Source organism: Mandrillus leucophaeus, unplaced genomic scaffold, assembly GCF_000951045.1.
Source record: "Mandrillus leucophaeus isolate KB7577 unplaced genomic scaffold, Mleu.le_1.0 Scaffold674, whole genome shotgun sequence".
In the NCBI taxonomy this organism is placed as follows: Eukaryota; Metazoa; Chordata; class Mammalia; order Primates; family Cercopithecidae; genus Mandrillus; species Mandrillus leucophaeus.
The window spans coordinates 657,267-678,781 of record NW_012107297.1 but is presented as its reverse complement, the minus strand read 5'-3'; the positions used below and the strand labels follow the sequence as shown (position 1 = coordinate 678,781).

General features: G+C 48.1%; 1 protein-coding gene across 1 annotated transcript in view; it reads right to left on the bottom strand.

Moving 5' to 3' along the window:
- MAP6 (microtubule-associated protein 6) overlaps nt 1-21,515 on the bottom strand; it is a 51,553-nt gene that overhangs the window by 799 nt on the left and 29,239 nt on the right. The window contains exons 2-4 of the mRNA XM_012002046.1: nt 20,537-20,750; nt 18,247-18,443; nt 7-511 (exon numbers count right to left, since the gene is read on the bottom strand). Coding sequence (XP_011857436.1) covers nt 7-511; nt 18,247-18,443; nt 20,537-20,750 — 916 coding nt within the window. The remainder of the gene's footprint in view (nt 1-6; nt 512-18,246; nt 18,444-20,536; nt 20,751-21,515) is intronic.

The window sequence follows — 21,515 nt, the reverse complement described above, 5'->3', positions numbered from 1 at the left end:
CATGGGACCTTGATCCTTGACAGGTGCTGGGACCATGGGACCTTGATCCTTGACAGGTGCTGGGACCATGGGACCTTGATCCTTGACAGGTGCTGAGACCATAGGAACTTGATTCTTCACAGGCTCAGGAATCCTAGGACCTTGATCCTTTGGAGACTCTGGTACCACAGAACCTTGATCCTTAGCTCTTGCTGGAATCATAGGACTTTCATTCTTTGGAGGAACTGGGACCGAGGGACCTTGGTCCTTGACTGGTGCTGAGGTAACAGGGCTTTCATTCTTTAAAGGCTCAGGGACCACGTGATCTTGATCCTTGACTGGTAACAGGATCATGGGACCTAGATCCTTTGGAGGCCCTGGGACCACAGAACCTTGCTTCTTCAGAGGCTCTTGGACCATAGGACCTTGACCTTTCAGAAGGCCTGGGACCACAGAACCTTGATCCTTGTCTGGCTCTGTGGCTACAGGACCTCGATTCTTACTTGAATCACTGACGGGCTGAGCCAGGCTCCTGCAAAGGAGAGAGAGGTGATCACTGTGAGAGTAGAGCTCAGGCAGGGACAGGGCAGAGTACAGATTGCCTAATAAGTCTTGGCCTAGTGGAGCCTGGGCCAGGCAGCTCTTGCTGGAGAGCCAGGAGAATCTGATTTCTGTGTTCTCAGTACAGAATGTGGGTGGGGGTGAGAGAGGGGGGTGAGGGGAAGGCTCAGGGATCAGTCATTCAGTGTGCTTGCCAATTGATTATAACCTGCACGTGGCACAGGGGGTAGCACCCTGGTGACAATGGCAGTACTATAGCTGGACTCGGAGTCATCCAGTAGGCATCCCAGCAGACCGTCCACCCCACACTCCATCCAGATTCCTACTTTTTCTTCTGGGATTATTGGGCCCATCCTGGGAGTCCCATCTTAGCTGCCCACCAGATGCCCCCACAGGCCAGGGTGCTCTTTCCTTGTTCTCAGGGCCTTCCAAGTTCTTTTCCCTCCCTGACTCCCTGCCCCCTTGTTAACCACTGGCTGCAGGAAGGGGCAAGGGGTCCATGGCATACTAGGAAAGGAAGCAGTGGGAGTGGGAATGCCTCTCTCCCCCTCTCCTGCAAGGGGAAAAGTATTTTATCACTGACATTGTATAGAATGAGCAGCATATGGTGATAATAAAAAGCAGGACAGCTTAGTTTTTTTGTTATTTGTTTTTGTAGAGATGGGGTCTCACTATGTCACCTAGGCTGTTCTCCAGCTCCTGACCTCAAATGATCCTCCCACCTCAGCCTCCTGAATAGCTGGACTACAGGCAGCTTTTAGCTTTATTGCTTTAAATTCTCCATAGACAGTGCACCCTGTGATTGCCTGCACCATTCCCACTACCCCCAACCTTTGGTAGGTGACTCACTGGGACTCCGCATTCAGGTAGGGATGAGGCCCTGATCCCCTCACTCCATTCCCATTTCTGACTCTCTCTGCTCTCCTGAGACCCTTGCGCTCACCAACTCCAAGGCTCCTGGGCTTATTTCCCTGCAGCCAAAAGTCCCAGTCTTTCATCAGGATCCTCAGGCACTGTTCCCTCTGCCTCACTGTGGCCATCTGCCTCATCCTCTGGCCCACCCACAGTGTGGAGAGCGTGTGACAACACTAACTCTCAGAGACAACAGTTGCCACACTTAGACCTGGCCAGCCTGGAGCCCTCTGGTTTAGAGTGCACACTCCTTCCTTGCAGGCCACGTTGGAAGTTGCTACTCGAGAGTGGCATTGCTCAGCAAGCGTCACAGGCCCTTGCACACCTACAACACATCCAGCTTTCCAAATGACTCCCTTTTATAGCTCATTTCAGCAACACAGCAGCCCTGTGAAGCACACAGGAAGAATTTTCTTACCCTTACTTGTCTGAAGAAGAAAATGAGGTCGTGAGAGGACAAGTGATGGGGAAAGTTGGGGGACCCCCATGGACTAGCACCTGGGTCCTTCCACTCCTGGAGCCTGTGCTCTTTCCCTTAGCGCGCCTGGCACATAGTAGGTGCTCAATGCAAGGTAGCTATTACTATTACTCTATTTATTGGGTATAATGATATTTACTCAGAAATCTATAATGATTAGAGGTCAGTACCTAGAGCACCTTGTACTATAGTATTATTAGGTAGTATTATGGTTGTTTTTCTATTTACTTGGAAGTAAAATTATGTGTATTTGGACTACTTTTATTCTTCTGTGTTGTCCTGATGCAGAAGCTTTTTACTGTATTTAGCATCCTGAGTCACCCAGGGACTGGTATTTCTCAGCAGAGTCCACGCGGTACAGGCAACCTCTCCATCCAGTTCCCCTTGCTGTCCCTGAGCATCACAGTGGAAGGGGCCAGGGCGGCTCTCTGGTTCAGTACGACATGGAACGCAGTTGCTCTGGCCAGATGGACACAGCTGGCTGCTATCAGTAGGACCTTAGTGTTTGAGAAGAGAGCCAGGCAAGGCCGTGAGAAGCATGTAGAATCCAAAAGTGGCATTAAAATACCTCCAGTCACTGGTGGCTGGTCAGAGAGGAAAAGGAAAAACCGAATTCAGAATAGAGCCAAGCAGGAAATTGATTAGGGGTATTCTCTTAGATTGTGAAGCGACCTGGGTGGTGTCCTCCCAACAGGGTGAGGAAACTGAGAAGGGACAAAAGAAAAAAAGGGAGCTTAACTCCATCTCAGGGGCTTGGACTGCAGAACCTATCCCAAGGGTAGGCCATGGACCTGGAGTCTCCTACTGGCATGGAGGTCACAAAGAAGGCCAGCCCTGCAGCCTGGGCCAGGAAGTACGTTTCCCTGGATATTTACAGCATTGGCTCCTGAGCCATGTACCAAATTTCTGTTTAATGGGCTCTTCTGTTTAATGAGCCAGCTGTGAGCTAACCTCAACTTTGCATGGATACATAACCCCATATTGCTTAGGTTAGAAAACTTTTTTCTTTGGTAGGTATCTTTAATCATGGGAAGGTTATAATTAAGATTAAAAATGATGAATTAAATCAAGTCCCCAATATTACTTTTTTTGCATTAAGTTTTTTAAAAACCCTGTAATCCCAGCACTTTGGGAGGCCGAGGCGGGCAGATCACTTGAGGTCAGGAGTTCGAGATCAGCCTGGGTAACATGGTGAAACCCCATCTCTACATTTTTTGTATTTTGTAAAAATACAAAAATTAGCTGGGTGTGGTGGCGGGTGCCTGTAGTCCCAGCTACTCAGGAGGTTGAGGTGGGAGAATCGTTTGAGCCCAGGAGGTGGAGGTGGAAGTGAGGTGAGATTATACCACTGCACTCTAACCTGGGTGACACAGTAAGACACTGGCTCCAGGAAAAAAAAAAAAAACAAAGAAGAAAGTTTAGGAAAAATATGCATAGATTTACTTCAAAGGTATTTGTAATGTTTAAGATAATTTAGTATATTAGAATGTCTAACAGATTAGTTTTGTAATCCCAATATAAAATGTGTAATGGAATAATTAAATTAGATGTATAATTTAAAGCTGAAAGATACGACAGTTTTACACATTTTTAAACAATGATGGAACTTTTATGACAAGCCAATGGTCACCATATTTTTATCTTAATTTATTTAAAATTATTTATAATTTAATTTATATTTAGGGCAATTGAAGTAAACTATAACATCCTCCTTAAAAGAGATTGTTACATTTTACTAAGTTTTTGATTTTTGTTACTTTTTATTAAGCATTTATTTTTAAAATCCAAGCTGCCTGGGCAGTTTTTCTATGCACGAAACTGCACTCAAGGGCGCCATGAAATCCTCACTGACACTGACTGGTCCTCATGTGGTTCCAGTTGCCTGCCAGACTCCCATCTGTACAGTGCCTCACCTCCTCCAGTGAGGCTGGTATGAATGAGGCAAAGCCATCCCCTCAGGGTGGAAGCTGGTTCATGGCTTGGGGAGCAGAAGCAGGCTGCATTCAGCCCACTCAGGCCACAGGCCAGCTGTCCTTGGGCATGGCCCAACCTGCACAACCAAATCTTGTGCTCTTGGTCAGCAGCACATATTCTCAAGATAGCATATGCCACAGGTGCCTTCTCCCAGCCTGTGCGCCCTGAAAGCACTAACCTCTCAGAAAGTACAACGACCTGCTGGGCTGACCTTGGCTTCTGTGCTGCTTATTGCCTGAAAGGTCTTGGGCAATTGCTTAACCACAATAGACCTCAGTTTCCTCACCTGTCAAGTGGGGATAATGATATAAATGTCAGGGATTATTACAACAGAAGACTTTGCTAGGTGGGCATCTGGAATAATAATTCTTGATATTTTCGGAGTGCTTGGATAGTGCACAAATCAGTCCACTTCTGTAATAACTGTGATAGCAGTTTACTAAAATGCTCATGCGTCTGTTACCTTATGTCATTCAACCCTCACAGCAGTCCTGGGGGAACCCCACTTTCCCTGCATCATCCTCTCATGCTGTTTTGCACACTGCCAGCAAGGGCTGTGTCTTTGTTTCTGCTTCACCCACTTTTCTTTGTCAGGGCCCTGCCTGTCCTTGAAGGCTCGGCTCAGCTCCCACCTCCTCCCAGGTCTTCCTGCCTGTGTCTCTCCAGATTAGTTTCATTTGCATCCCTGCTGCAGCACCATCTCACAGTCTCTCCCTCTACTTTCTCACATATCCCCACTGCAGGCCAGGCTCCCTTGCTAGACAGTGAGCTCCCTGAAGGCAGGGGCCAACCTCCTTGCCTGCAGCCCCAATGCTCAGCACAGTATCTGAAACAAAGAAGGCAAAATGGAAAGTTTTAAAAGTTATTGTTGCTGAAAGCTGGTTCATCCTCTATTCCCTAGCCCCTGCCAGAAACTCAGATTCATCCTTGATACCTCCCTCTCCCTCAAAACCCTCACCCCATCCATTAGTTCCCATTGATTTCAGCTCCTAACATTTATCTCTTGAATATTCCCACTTCTTTCCCTCCTTCCCTTCCCCTACTACCTGCTATGCCATCATCTCCCTGGACCACTGTCACAGCCTCCTAACTGCTGTCCCCTGTTCCATCTATTCTTGCTCTCCTCCAATCCATTCTTCATACAGAAATCAGAATGATCTTTTAAGAGAGCAAACCCTATCTTGTCCCTTCCTTGCTCACAACCCTTCAATACCTCCTCCTTGTACCAAGAATAAAGAAGAAAATCTGTTACACAGCCACACCTAGCTGGCCAATCTACCTGCTTCCTTACCCCTTCACCCCTCTCCTTCCTGCCTTTCCTGGTTCTCTGTGCCCAGCATTCTGTTCCTTCAACAAGCCCTGCTCCTTCCCATTTTACAGCTCTTGCACATGCAGTTGTCTCCTCCTGGAATATTCTCTTGTTCCCTCTTCACCTGGCTAGTGTCTACTCAGCTGTCCTCTCTCAGCTCACTGAAGCACTGCCCTGGGAAGCCTTCCCTGACCCCACAGTCATGGCCAGCCCCCTGCTATAGGCTCTCCTAGTCCCTGGCACTTGTTTTCCTCTCTTATCTCAGTGAATTCCTTGTATTCTTTTGGATTAATGTTTCTCCCATTAGACTGAAGTGTCCAGAGGGCGGGGACCATGTCAGTTTTGCACATCATTGTATCCTCTGTACCTTAAATGAACAGTACCGGAGCCCAGGTGGGTTCTGACTTAACACTTGAGTGAATGAATAAAGAGACTGTTCTGTGCCAGGCTCTGTCCTATTTGCAAAACTAATGTTCCAAGGTTATATGAGACATCTTGTCTTAGACACTTCATTGTCTGCCCTTCTTCCTGTTTCCATGGAGACAGGCAATGCCTCCTGAGTGCACACACACTGACATTGGATCCACACTTTCCAGAGTCTAGAAGCAGGATTACTGAGCCCTGCCCTCCACTGGATGGAGAAAGGACTTCACTCCCTCCCACTGATTCCTGCCCTTGCACACAATTCCAGTCCTATAGTCCATCCACGTGGTTTTTTCTTCCCAGATTGTCTCCTGTTGCACCATCAAAGCAGCCAACAGCTGCGGCAATGCTCCCGGCATAGGGCTCCATTCAGAAAGCAGGGAGCCTATGGACCCTGTCCTTGAATCCCCTGCCTTCCCGGGGAAGTGTGGGAGTGTGGGGCATTGTGGAAAAGCCTTGAGGAAGAAAGAAACTGAGCAATAACTATGGGCCAGGCTTGGTGTCAGACGTTTTAACATATATTATTTCTCATGATGTAAAAAGCAACCTGCTAAAGAGACAGTGCATTGACTGGGCTTGAGGCCAGAAGAGCTGGGTTTGAATGTGAATTCAACCCCTTCCCAGCCATAGGATGGCATCAGGGGCACACATCTCCAGGCCTCAGTTTCCTAATCTATAAAAGGAGGATTAGCAGGTCCACCTTCTAGGGAGGATTAGGTTATGTGAATGCTCATGGCACGGCCCCTGGAATACAGGTGACGTTTAGCAAATGTTAATTCCAAAGGGCGACTTGGCGATCTGGTCCAATTGTGTTGCTCCACAGATGGAAACTTGGCCCAGAATGGGCAAGTGACTCTCCAGGTCCAGGACTAAAACATGGGCCTCTCAACATCTCAGCGGCAGGTGGAAGAGATGGAGCAAACTCACTTGGAGAAAAGATGGGCAGGAGGGGAACAGCGAGGCCCAGGCCAACGGCACCCCAGGGCCCCTGGCAGGACGTGGACAGAGACAGGGTGATTCCAGGGCTCTGTTCCCTTGCTGCCTGCCTCCATGGGCCCCATACACGTGCTCATAATTCTTAGACACAAACAAAGCTCCTAACACGTGATGGAAACACAGCCGCCAAGGGGGATTGCCACGGAAACTATCTTTGAAAGGCTCATTATTCTTATGAAGAATCTGCAGGAGACAGGAGTTCTCAAAACAACTCTCGCTCCGCCTCTCTCCTCAACAGGACTCTGTGGGAGCTCCTCTTTTAGTAATTATCCTGTTGCTTGGTAATTATTTGCCTCTCCTGCTAGCCCGTGGGACTGTGTTTTCTTCGTCTTTGCATCACGAGTATCTAGCACAGGGTCTGGCTCATTGTAGTACCTGGCAGATATTTGTGGGAAAAACACATGGCTGGTGTAGCTTCTTCTCTTTATTCACTTTTAATTTTTTCTCTTTTATCCATTCACTGAACAAATCTACTGAGACCCTGCTCTGTGTCAGGCCCTCACTGGGGACACAGAAGTGAATGAGAGCCAACCCCTGACTTGGGGGAAGGAGCTCCTAGAGTGAGGCAGGAGACAGACCTGTCAACACACACCACAAACATGACGCCACCACCCGGGTACAGGCACCACCTCCAAGCTGGGCCCTAAACTTTATCGGCCTGTATCTCGTCAAACCAGAGAGGCTCAAAGGTCTTATTAGGGGCCAAGCTGTCACTCTGTTGGAGAAGTCTTCCCTCTCTATTCCATAAAAGCACAACTCCACAAGCCAAATCAAAGGCACCCAGGGCTGGAAGGACAGACTGCTGGGCCACGGGTCTCCTGAGCCGCTGCTGCAGTCTCCCTGGCAGGTGGCTGCTCAGTTGCTGCTCGCACTGCCTGGGGGGCGCTGCACATGCCTCGTGAGGCAGCCTCCTCCTCAGTGGCCACTGGTTAGACCTGAGCAGAAGTCTGCATTATAGTCAGCTCCACTGCTTCCTATCTCTGCACTGATCCCTGTTTTGTACTCTGGAGCCACCCTTTTAGTGAATGCCCTGCTGGCTGCCCCAGGACAGCCTTTCAGGTATTTGAATGGGGCAGCAATTGGGTCTGTATCCCTGGCTTCTCCAAGTAACATATGCCCCACAACAGTTCAGACTTGGTTCTCACAGCCCTCACATCTCAACTGCCCTCCTTACAACGTGTCTCAGTTGGCTCTGTCCCTTGGAAAGTGCAACTCCAGAACTGAAAGCCATATTGTAGGTGTGGTCTCCACACAGGCCACACCTCCTCTGCCCTGGAGTCTACACCTCCAATGATTAGCCCAAGCAGCTCCAGCTTTATCAGTGCAGGCTGCCCAAACACCATCCCTCGCCGTCCAAACCCTTCCTCCGTGACTGAGGAATCAGTTCCAGGTTCTTCTCTTTATTCATTTCTCTTTATTCACTCTGTCCAAGGGACAGAGCCAACTGAGACATGTTATAAGGAGGGCAGTTGAGATGTGAGGGCTCTGAGAACCAAGTCTTTATTCACCCCTACCCCCACCCCCACCTTGGCAGCAGCCCCTGTCAGATCAGCTTCATTAGTTTTGTATCTGCCTCTCTAGACTGGGCACTTTCAGGCCAGGGACCATGCCTGCTTCATCTCTCTTTCCCTCTCTCCCTCCTCTCCTCTCTCTCTTCCCTGCCTCTTGCCTCCTTCCGACTTCCACAAACATTTACTAAATGCCTACTGTGTACCAGGCCATAGGGATCACTAGCATAGAGCTGGCACATAGTAGGAGGCCTACTTTCTCAATGAGGAGTTTTAAAATAGCTCATGCAAAATCAAATTCTAACAACCGCATTTACATAACATAAAAATGTTTTCCTATTTTTAACTCAGCACCTTTTTTGTCCCTCCAAATGATAACATCTCTTTAAGGTTTCTGAGATAACTTTACATACAAGGCATTTGATTCTCACAACAACGGTGTCAGCCAGGCAGACAGAAAGTCCTCACCTCGCCTTCCAGAAGTGAAAACGTGGTGCAGAAAGCGGAAGTAAGTTGCCCAAAGTCACGTAGTGAGTTCGGGCAAAGTCAGGACCTTAATAGAGGAGCTCTTTCCCCTCTATAATATCCCTCCTGGTGGGATATACAGATACAGAGATTCCAAATTTGTCTGCAGATGTCTGGACTGGGTTCGGCTTGAGATGACTCTGACTGGCTCTGGCTGGAGCCAATGACTTCTGCAGGTCCCAGCTCAGAGCTCCCAACTGCATCTCCTTAGAGAGTTGCCCCTCTGGGCCCAGGCCCCCAACAACCTGGCTGGCTACTCCCACTGCACAGCGCCCCCTACCCGCCACGTTTACTTCCTAGCATTCAGCCAACCCTGAAAAAGAAGACCTTAGCCCCAGAAAGCAGGGGCGTCCTGCCTAAGAGTGCCCATCCACATTCACACCTGGAAGCCCTACTTGTGCAGCTGCCAATCAGTCTACCAGCCCAGGGTCACACTGAGTCCGCCAGATGTGGCTCATCACACGGAAACACCAGCTAGGACCACAGTTAGGAGAAATGCTGCCTCCACAAGACTTAATTCTGGGTCAGGGGTGGAAGGAGAGAACTGTGTAGATCAACAGCATCTGTGACCTTCTTGTGACTCATTTGCCATAGACTAGAGGATGGAGAGTCATCGAACGTTTCAGAGCAAGCGAAGGACAGAGGAGGAGGCTGCTGTTTCAGGGGGATGCACATCTTTACGATGGGAATCCTACAGATAGTCCCAAGTCCTGGACAAGGAATGGGTTTTAGGGTCACCCAAACCTAGGTTCACATCCTGGCTCACCACTTACAAGTTGTGTGACTTTGTTCCTTAATCATCGAGGTCTGATTTCTTTATCTGTAAATGGGAGTGACACCTGCAGACTCTAACCTTACTGTGAGGATTTAATGAGAGGAAGTGTGTAAAGGTCAAGTAAGGGTTCATTCCCTCTCCCTAGGCTATGGAAACTCTGCATTTTACAAAAGTTGAATCAAGATCTGGGGTGAGTTCCTAGTTCAGGTCTTTCCCTGCCACTCCGGCTTCCCTCCAGGCAGACATGTTCTTCTGAAATTCAGGGAAATGGTTGCACTAGGTGGGTAGGTGGCTAGGTGGTTATGTTTTCTTTGTGGTTATTTACCTATTTATTTTTGCCATTGTTAAATACCTTTTCTAGATTTGGCCTGCTAACCAGAACTAAATAAATTTCCAATTGTATGAGAAATATTTTTAAAAGCATTCTCGATTGTTTTAGCACCAAGAAGGCAAAGTCAAAGGCACAGTAGATTGTCCCAGTGGGCTGCCAGGAATCTAATAATTCTGCTAATGACCCTTTTTAAAATGTAAAGTGTTGGACTAAGGCAGCGCTCAATTCTTGTCTAACACTATGCTCCTGGGAACTTGCAAATCAATCATTGTCTTCCCCCAACCCCCATCTAAAGCAAAGGATCGGATCTTGAGCAATTAATCAAAATTGGTTTCCTGTGTCCAGAGGGGATCACTCCAAATGAACGTGGAATTGCAGAAATGGATCTGCACCAGGTGATTTATAGGGTGTGCTTAGAGAGCAGGGGCCAGATGAAGGGCTGGGGGACGGGAAGAGGCAGCAAGAGCCAACACTAGATGGCCTTAATCTCAGGCCATTGTGTGGCAGAAGGAGTGGATTCACCTTGTGTAGCTCCAGCTGCCATACTGCTGGGGACCAGGGCAGTAATTAACTGGGAAGCTGTGGTCAGCAAAACTACCCATAACATGAGCTATTGGCAAGGGCGTTGCACATTCCAGTTTGCAGAGGACTTTTGCATGCCTCCCCACAGGGCCCTCACTGTAGGCCTGGGAATCAGGTATCCCTTGCTGTCAGAGCTCTGGCCACCTGCTATCCTGAACTCTGGAAACAAACGAATTGAAATAACATGTTATCCCTTGCTGGCCAAATTTTTACTTCCTGAATTTGGGAACCAAATATATTCAGAGAGTGATTGATATTTGTATTATTGCTATCTATTGGAGGCTTAAAGAAATTAAGAGACTCAGTTAAGGTCACATAGCTAGTAAATAGTAGAGCTTGGATTTAGAACCAGGCCTATTGGTTGTAATCCTTGCTTGGAATTAGACATGCCTATGAAATGTGTGGTGATGGGGAGGGTCCTGTCACCCTAGAGTTAGGAGCCCTGAACTGAGCAGAGTGGGATTGGCCAACCTCTTAGATTACCCTGTAACCAAGGGCCCATGATTTTATGCAATCAAGACTGTTTAGAAAAAGTGGCTATCTAAAGTACAAAGGTATGCAGGCCTGAACAGAGGCCAGCCAGTATAAAACCAGCCATTGACTGCTCTTTCCTCCACAGTTGCCGTGACCTCTCACAAAACTGCCCCTTTCATGGGAGCAGAGACAGTTATTAGTCAGAGAAGAGCCTTGTGGAGGCACCATGGTGAATGTGGAGGCAGATAGTGAATCTTATCATTCATTCACTCACTCATTTTTCATTCAACGAGCACTTTAGAAGACACTCTCTATGGTAGGCTTTGGGCCAGGAGCTAGGGCTACAAAGGTGAACAGAGAGACCTGGCCCTTGCCCTGGAGGAGCATGGTCTAATGGGGGGACATACACATGAGCGGATGACACAGTACATGTGGCAAGTTCCATCATGAAGACACACAGGGAGCAGCTTACCCAGCTTGGGAGGTGCGGGAAACGCTTCCTGGAGCTGTCCCCTGAGCGGAGTCTTGAAGGATGAGTTAGCCAGGTGGAGAAGCAGGAGAAGGGCATTCCGGGCAGGTGGACAGCGAGGGAAAGGCATGGAGGTGAGAAGCAGCATGGTGCACCGAGGGAACAAGAAGCTTCTGCGTCACGAGGAGCCCACGGATGGTTTAAAGCACGGGGTGACATGGTCAGATTTGCATAAAGATCCCTCTAGCAGCTTAAACCAGTAGCAAGCAGTGGCAGTAACTTTTAAATCTCAGCATCTGAAGCTCTCTTGGCCCCAGGTAAGAGTTCTGGGACCATCTGTTGAGATCACTATATACAATGCCAGGTTAACAAGTAATCGAGACCCATTACATGAGGACAAGGGACAGAAATTTAAGTTCAATTCCACTGACTGAAATAAAATGCTCAAAATGGCAGTCTCAGATCCAATACCCACATACTGCAGATAATAATGGATACCAGTTTTATCTTGGTACCTCCAGGACCGAGTATATTTCTTATGAATGAAGAATCTGCTGGACCATTCTGCATTTAGTAACCTACATTGCAGTCACCCAGGCAAGCTAGTACCAAAAGGAGAAAAACTGTGTATTGGCTGTGATGACTGGTCAGTACAGCCGGGATGTCTCAGTCAGATGTGTAAAGACCTGACCCCATTCTTATTTTCCCTCAGTTAATATCTGGGTCCCAAGATTTAAAAAGGGTACTAGGCAAGCCTGCTGGAGGACCTGGAATGGCCCAGCCAGAGTGTGGCACTGTGGGGTATGGGCTTAGTTTTTACTGGGAGTCCCACTTGTCTGAAACCTGATTCTTTTCAGGCCAGCCCAGCCTCCTTCAGGTGACAGGGAAAGACAGCAGGCTATGAAGCTGGAAGCCTAGATTCCAGTGCTTCCTCCCTCTTCCAAGCCTGACCGAGCTGGCAGGTGCCCCCTCCTCTTTGAGCTTCCCTTTCTCCTCTGTTACCTGAGGCCAACACCTGCCCCATAACATTGGGAGGGTTCAGTGGAATGTCACAGAAAGAAATGCTTCGTAAGCAATGCATACATATAAATTGTTAGAATATTATCATTTAGGTCTGTGGACTCAAGGTAATTCAATAGCTGTAATTCTTTAAAAGCAATCTTCTTAAGAATGTTTGCCTCAATCAACCTCATGTATTACTCACAGCTAAGTATATATCTATCAGAAAGTGGACATGTACTTTCAAGTACTCTATAGGGAGGAGAAGGGCATGAAGTGATATGTTTAGTGTCCTCCATGGGTTCCCTACAGCCCTCATGTCATTTCATCCTCACTCTGCTCCTCTGAGGGGGTATTAGTATCCCCATTTTCAGAGGAGGACACTAATGCTCCAGGAGGTTAGTGAGAGACACAGGTTTGCACGGCAGCACTGATTTCCACCCATGAACCTTGTAAACACCTAAGAGCACTGTCCATGTTAACCAGTATTCACAGGGTAAATAACACAGTACGTAACGGTGTTAATTCTACTTCTCCCTGGTGTAGGAATTCTAGGATGGTCTAGGTGTTATGAGGATATATGCATCAAATGGCAGTGTGGCGGAAGTGGGGCTTGGATCACTTGCCTGGTTCTGTGAGAGCGGAGTTTGGGCTCCATTTGTTTGAAATAGCTGTCTTTCCTTTTCAGTGGCCTTGGCTGCCCTAGCCACTTTCCTAGCACTACTGGTCTCAGGTGGTGCTAGGGGTGGAACCTTGCTTTAATGCAGATGGTCCACCGGTTACATCCTGAAAGAAACTTCTCTATCTATGGTCCTGAAAATGTGAACTGCTTTAAGGCATTTTAGCAGTAAAAGGAGCCTTAAACCACAGTGACACACTAAAGGAGTCCATAGACTTTGTGAAATGGGACTTGACACTCCTCAAATCTATGAGAAGCAGGTTGTAAATTCTTAAACCTTAGTGAAGCAAAAGAGGGAAGAATTTCACAAAGAACACACAAACTCTAAGGAAGAATGAAATACATTTATAGCTAACTTAGCAACAATGACCTATTTTCATTGAAAATAGGGGGCTGGTTTGAATTTTGTTTGTTTGCTGTTTGCGGAGGCAATGTGAGCGATGGGTTACAGATTCGCCTCCTGGGGCTCTGGGCAGCAGAGGGGAGCATGGTGGGAACCACAGGCGGAAGAGCCTCTGGGGGAGCCCTGAGTGCATGGGTAGCACTGACAAAGCTGGCAAGACCCTTGCCTTCCTGCCTCCTCCATTGCCCAATGCTTGTCCTTTCTCTGACTCTGAGTATGTCTCACCTTCTCGCACTCTCTTAGGTTACTCTAGGTGTCTTCATAAGTGTGCCTTCCCGTGTCTTTTTCTCTCTGTGCCACTATTTCTACCTCTCACGTCTCGCCTGTCTTTCTTACCACCTCTCTCAATCCCCGTTTTGTCTCTCTCCCTTAACTCGTCAAAATAGAGCTTAATAATATGCTTTTATGTATTTATTTCTTGAGCAGCTTTTGTGTTTTCTGCCTCATACAAAAGTAGACAGGTGGGTGGGATGTTTTCTATTCATGTGGAAAACAAATACATACGACTTTTCATTTATACCACCCTTGATTGATTTCTACCCCTGCCTCCCCCAAAACTCAGCAATCAGGTCCAGCAATAAAAGTCCACCCTAGGGCTCCTAGCTTACAGCAAGAGAGGATCTGTGGTGTCGCCCGACGCGTAAGCAAGCGACAGAAGCATGACAGGGGAGCATGCAGAGGTGTGGGTGCAATCTGGGCAAATGGAAATGGAGATCCCAGTTAGCAACCGCCCACTCACGTGCACCAGGCCTCTCCACCACCGAGCTCTGCCACTCTCCAGCCTGTGCCATGACCCTCCCAAGGGAACTACCCCCCAGAACTTAAGTTCATCTGGCGTTTGACAGCCCCCACCCTCCAACCTTTGCTTGGGCAGACCCCTCTGTCTGGCATGCCTTGGTCACCCCCAGCTCTGTTCACCTGGTCAACACCTACCCATCGCTGAAGTCCTCCCTGATCCATGGAACCAGCTAGAATGGCCTCCTCCTTCGTGCCCCACTGTGATCAGAGGCAGGGTCTCAGTCATCCTGGTTTCCCTAGTGCCCAGCACAGTGCCTGGCACATAATAGGTATTCAATCAACATATGTTGGAAAAATGAAGAGTACAAAATCTTTTGTCTTCCACTTTACCAGAAGGATAACAAAGTGGGCAAACTTGGTCCTAGCTTTCAGGTTCCCACCCAGCTCCCCCACTTTTCCATTTCTAGACTTGCTCCCTGCGGCGGCCTTGCCCTTACATATCCACACCCCAGCTGCTTTCCAGGGCTCCCGCTGCCACAAAGCCTTCCGCAACTCCCCAGCCCTTGTTGGAAGAAGCCTGTCCTTCATTTGACTTCCCAACTACCTGATCTGTTGTTACTTTACTTGGTTGCCTCTCTGGTGGCTGTTTCAGCACCCCCACATAAGGCACACACGTGACTGTCACCTGCACAACCCACAGCGAGCCAGCCCCCTAAGGGTGGAACATCCATAATGACCATAGATTAACTGAGCAAGTGAAGGCATCTCTGCCATCCCTTGGGAGGAGAAAAAGCCAGAAACGACAGTCCTGCCAGTCAACAGGAAGGAGGCAAAGAGTCAGAGCCCAGCCTCCCAGCATGGCAAGGTGGTGCTGGGGGCAGGCAGTCACTCTTCCCGGCAACATGGGATCAGAACGTTACACTACCTTGTTGGCCAGTGCGTCTCCCGGTCCATCTTCGCTTTCCCAACACTTAGCTCTGACTGCTTGCAAATAGTATCTGAGAGGCAATCTAAAAGAGTCAAGCTGCATTATGGAGAGCCCCAGGAAGACTGCAGGGCACAGCTCATCTTGCAGAGAATGGCTCAAATGGAAAAGGTTCGTTCCTTCACCTACTCAGGTGGGCCTCATCAAGGAAATAAGATCAAGAAAGTGGTGTTCGTCTTTAGCATTTATTTATAATTGGAAAAACTGTTTGTTTGTCTGTCTGTTTTTCTGAGCAAGCACAGACCACAAGCACGTCACAATCAATTGGCTATACATGAATATTTTTGTCATTCTCTTACAGCAGGAATGAAATAGCACCAAGAGAGGTGTGCGCTACACGTTACATAGACAATCTGTGGTATGCAACAAAACCCAGGCCACAAAATCGTAATTAGACACTTCCTGTCTGCCTCAGAGAGGCAAAGCTATGTGGACCAAATGGGAGCATGGACAGAGGACGGATTGCTGAGGGAAGCCAATGCACAGCTCTTGGGGCTGCTTTTGCAGGCAGGAAAACAGCGGGAAAGCTTCAGTCCCTGCTCCCTCGCCAGGAAAGGACAGGGAATCACAGGGAAATGTACAGAGACCGGTGGGACAAGCATTGGAAGCTTGGTCACCTTCAGGAAGGCAACACCCAAACACTGCTTGTGGAACCAAAATCAGTTTCATTCAGTACGTTTGGGATATAGAATGAGACTGGCTGAGTTTTATTTGTAAACAGTAGAAATCAAAGGAAGCTTCTTGCCATTGAAGCGACACATTCAAGAGTCAAAGTGAACTACAAACAGGGTTTTCTCAGTGGGTGTGTTAAACAGAAGGGGATACTGACAGGTTGAAAAAGACATTCTACAGGTCCTCTAAAGCCTCGGGTGGGCAGGGTAGGAAGTTGGTCCCTGGGGCAGTGAGTGGCGGTTGGGGGGTGGGGAAGCCTGTGGGACCCTTAGGGCAGACTGCGATTTGGGCAACACCAACTTGACTTGGTCACAGGGATCAAGTCATGTGCACCCTCTGGTTGTGTGGCTGTGGAGACAGATTTCTTTATACTGGCCACCACGCCCAGCACAGTGCCTGGCACACAGGCTTCTAGCAAGAGAATGCTAAATGAATGATCCTCTGTGCATTGTAAACTCTGATTTACTTGATCTGCAAAAATAAAAGATTATTCTATGGAGAAATCCAAACTGTGGCTAGCATCAACATGTCTGACTAATGCCAAATCTTGAGAGACTGAACATACATTGGCAAATTCTCTGGATACAATTAAGATCATGTTGCTAGAGCTTTCTGGTAAATGTTAAGATTAGCTGGCAAAGAGTTGGAATCAGTACTGAGATCCACTCCAGTCATTTCCTGATAGCTTTCAAAATCTGCGACTCATGAACATGGAAACCCACCGGCATTTTCTACCTTTTTTCATACTTCTCCTTCCTCACAGTTTCAAACCCTGAGATAGAAAGGAAGGTCGCAGTGGGCCTCACCAATGACTTCATTTCTGGTATTCCTATTCTGTTAATAATTATGGCTCACGTAGCACATGCCAAATTAATTTGCAAAAGACTTCTCACTCAGCCCCAAGGTGACAACCAAAATGATGTAAGCAGAGACTTTGCTGCCTGAATGGTCAGAATAAGAGAGAGTTTGCGGAGGCTCCACTTCCTCCAAACCAGAATGACCTAAAGGGACTTTGAGGTAAGGAACTGTGAGACCCTCACTCTTCACCCCTTTCATTATAAAAGAAGAGCAAGCCTGCGCCGGGGCTTGACACTGGACGGCAGCCCAGCATGTCAGAATGCCAGGGACAAGAGAATTTTAAGGACAGGAGATATAGAGTGTGCTGAGCAATATACACATCACATTGGCAAATTTTATTTTTCTGGTAACTATTTTGCATTCCCTCACAAGCACTGGGTTTTTTTTTTTTTTTTTTTTTTTTTTTTCACAACAACTCCCTAATTCCTACAACACAACTCTAGCACAGCTAAGGTGGCACTTGCCACCCCTGGGGGCTTTGGCCACACACACACACACACATACACACACGACACGGAATATACTGAGAGCTGCTTTTATATATTAATGAGGTCAAAGCTGCTTGCTAATTAGTTAGCAGAGCAGTCTCCTAGTCTGCAGCTAAGTCACAGACATTCTCCCTGACCTGAGGCCTGGCACTGCTGCCCTTTCTGGGGAGCAGACCAGAGCGGTTCAGGAAGGGAGAGTAAACATCGCCACACTTGCCACTACATCTACGCCCCCTTGGGTCTCTCAGAAACGGAAAGTCAAATTCCAAATAGACTATCCCTACACCTTGAACTTTCTTCCTCAGACATCTCCAACCAGTTGCTCTGGGAAACCAGCAGCATTGGACAGGTGATCGGCTGAGGGGAATCAGAGGAAAACAGCCTCCTCATTTCTGTGATCTTCCTATGACAGCTAGAATGTACCTAAAGCACCTAACCTGTTTCACCAGCCCTGGCCTAGTTCTAGTTATCAGTGGCATATCTATGACTTGGTATACAATTTAAAGCCCACTGATAGGAAACTAAACACAGGCACACATGTCTAATGGACGATTCTATGAAAAGACCACTTAACAGACACAATTCCCTTTTATTGACGTTAAGGCCAAGGTTGTTTCTTTCTTTGTTGTTTTTGTTTAACATTTTCTCAAATTTTGTCAATTGCTGAAGCCCAGGCTGAGCTTCTGTGGCACGTGGCGATTCTCTGAATTCTGGAAAAGAACACATGTACCTAAAGTTCAAAATCGACCAGTGACACAGATCTTGGGGATCTGGGAGGAGGAGACCCCACAGACACTTCCAAGCACTGCCGGGAGATTAGTTTTGCCTCTCCGACCTGCCTGCCTTGCCCATCAGCATGCAGTCGGAGTGCCAGGGGAGGGCACAGCCAGCGGCAACGCTTCCTGGTGCTCCAGGGGCTGCCGTCAGGAGGAGGCCTGCCACTCAGTCTGTGAAGCAGGATTCTTCCATCAAAAGAAGCCAAACCAAAGAGCTCCTGGAACACTCAGGACCAAGGCAGATGAGAAGCCTCTAATTAATTTTGTGGCCTTTTTTGGTTTGTTGGTTTAAAAAAAAGTTGGGGGGAGGGAGAGAGAGAGAAGAGTAAAAGGAAAGTGCAGGGAAATTTACTCTTTCGCCTCAGCCAGTTTATTGTTCATCTCTTTGCTTTGCTCCTTGTCGTCTGGCTTGGTGGTACTCGGGCCCTCCACGCTCTTTTTCTTGGCAGCCTGGCCTGACACCGCCTGCTTGTCTTTGGCCTTCCTCGTGGGCTTATGGCTCGCTGAGGTCTTTTTTGGTTTGGAACTCTGAACACTAGGTTTCTCCACCTGCACGGAGAGACAGACGGCAAATACAGAAACACAAAAAGGGGGGGAGTGGGAGAGAATTTAGAGAGAAGATATGGTTAATTAAGGAATAACGGTAATGACAGAGGTTGGCCCAGGTGGAGCACAGTGTATAAGGTGTTCCCAGGGACATTAGGGCACTCGGCATCTCCCGTCTGAACTCCCTGTTCCGTTGCTTTGGCAGCACTCACTGGCCACGTGGGCGCCCTTGTCCTGCCAGCCTTCCCCCGACCACCCCAGGCAGTGGGCCATACCACTGTTGGGCAATATTTGAGCCCCTCCCTGCAGGAAGTTACACCTCATCACGTTGCTCAACTCGCCCACAGGCATAGGATTTTGCTTCGGTCAATGAAATGTGAGCAGTGACTTGGGTCACCTTCAGGCGGAAGATTTGAGAGTCAGCCTGTGCTGCCCAGTGCTCTCTTTTCCTCTGCAGCAGAGAGAGACTGCTTTGCCACCCGAGACCCAGATGAAGAGGGTTAGAGTGGCAGCCAACCCACAATGGACATTAATAAGAAATAAACCTTTGTTGATGTAAGATGCAGAGGTTCTGGGGCGGTGGGTCACTGCGGCACTCACTAGCTTCCCCTGTTTCTGTCTCTAGGCTGGCTCACCCATATGGAGAAGCGTCCTTGCTGAGATGCTTTGGGCAGGGGGGTCTCCAGTCTCAGCTAGGCTTTCTGCCGCCAGCCCTCTGCTCCTCTTCTCTGCCTGGCTCCCCTACCATTTTCCCCAGAGCAGCTGTTCTAAGCTCACTCCACTCTCCCCAGCCTCCCTCCTCTAACTCTGTCCCCTTCATCTGGAGAAGATGGCCTTGCCTGCTCTTTCTCAGGAAACTTTGGAGTCACCGAAAGTGACCCTTCAATAGGCCACCGCCCTCATCCATCTCTAGATTTAGTTTCCCTCATTTTCCTTCCTTTCTCTTCTACGTCCTCTTTTGTCCAATGCCGATCTCATGCCCCAGGTTCCACCCCATCTCTGGATGGACAGAGCTGATGCTGGGCCTCACAGGCTGGATCATTCACTCACTGAGGTGCAGTGGCTTTCAGTCACTCCTGACCTGTAAGGAAAGGAACCAGTCGTCCTGGTTTGCCTGGAACTGAGAGGTTTCCTGGAACACAGAACTTTCAGTGCTAAGATGGAAGAATCCCAGGCAAACTGGGTTGGTTAGTTACCTTACCCATAAACTGGTCCTGGACCAAATAGGAAACTCCACTTAAGTGTAAGACTTTTAGACAAAAGCAGAGAAAAGGCTAATTAGGTTCCAGAGCTATTTAGGTTCTCAGACATTTTCTGCCATGATACAGAGGACAGTGGATATTTGTACAATTCCATGGGGGCTGGCATCAGAAGATGCTAGGTTGCATGGCTTGTATGAGTCCTGCTTCACCAGCTATATCTCCAACATGCCTCTTCTGCTCACAAACTCCTACGTAAGGTGGAGGAATGTTACCTTAGGAAAATCCCTGAGTCCGCTTTCACAAACCATTCATTTTGGTAACAAATTGCTGGGAACATATCTTACAGCTGATGCTACAGGTGCATTGTGAGAGACTGAGAAGGCATAGTGGATGGTGCTTAGCCCAAGAAGATGAGAGACGGCAGGTGCTTTTCAGGGACTAGGGAGGGAAGAAAGGGTCCAGTGATTGGAGCCAAGGATGAGGCAGGGCACGGTCTAGCGGGAGGGGAGCCGGGCATGGGGGCCTGCAATACTGGGCCAGCCCTTCCGGGGCCCAAGCACATCTATTTTAAGACAAGGGGATTTAGGGCTCAGGTGAGGTTTTCTGCTACTGTTTATCTGGATTTCTCAAAATCGGAAGCTAATTCCCTGGAAATCTGCCAGCCTTTAAGCTGTCTTTATTTTAGGTGATGTCCCTCTTAAATATTCCCTTTGAGTTTAACAAAGGTTCCTGTTGAAGATGCCCCTGGTCTTCACTGTGCTTTAGAGGAAGCAGAGATTTCAAAGGTGTCCATAGGGGCTGGGCCAGATTTGACAGCAGCCCACCCCATGCTCTGCTGCAGTTAACCCTTATGGTCCAGGCTGTGCTGATGGGTTCCTACAAGTTCTGTCTCACCTTTGGGGGTTCCTTGAAGGGTTCACTGTAGAGGCTGCGTATTCTTCTGCGATCAATGACCTTATTGTCAGCTGCTGTTGGCTTGCTGGCTTCTCCTTTGAACTGAGCACTGTAGCTGGTCTCATGAACCATCTTATCATCTGGGGGCTTGTACTGGGGCTTGGCCTTTATTGGTTTCACAGGCTTGATGTCCGTCCATGCCCTGAATTCATTCCTGTTAGTCAAAGAAAGCATATGTGATATGAAGCATCATCTGCCTGGAAGCAGAGCTCCTGAAACAGGGCTGCAAACACAGCAAGCTCTCCATCAGTGCTTGCAGTATTGACTGAAGTGTGGCTGGAGGGTTAGCCTCACTCTTTCATAAGGAAGAGTGCAAATCTCCCTTCTTGCAAAGTTGACCCAGGTCAGGCTGTGGCAATAGCAGTTGTGCCTTGGAGAAAGAGATCAGGCTCCCAGCTCCACACTGTGTGACCATGGGGAGGCAATTCTAATCTTCAGGGCTCTTTTTCCCAATCTTGAAAATGAGACTGAAGAAACTCAACCCATTCAGTCATTCATTAAGTAAAAAAATATTGAGTGTTTGCTGTGTGCAAAGTTAAAGAGTTGTGAAATCAATGAATGCCAGTTCCCTTCCCCCCTTTTTCATAATGAAGAACTTTTGTTGCCCAGATTCCTTGAGGATAATTCCCCCATTTGAATAGCAGAGGACTTCCTTCTTGGAGTGCCAGAACTTCAATAATCTTAATTACTTTAGATGAACATCCTTGTGAAATGTCTAAATATTTGCAGATCTTTAGTAAGCAACACAGACTGAACATAATTTGGAGTTTACAACCACAACTTGTATTGGGCTGTCTGTGTGTGTGGGAGCGTCTTCATGTGCTCTGGTGTAAATGGCTATTGGTCCTTATCCTAAATGATCCTCATCTGCTGCTTTTTTGAGTCAGTGTGTCAGTTTTCTTGTTCTCTGCAATCCCTC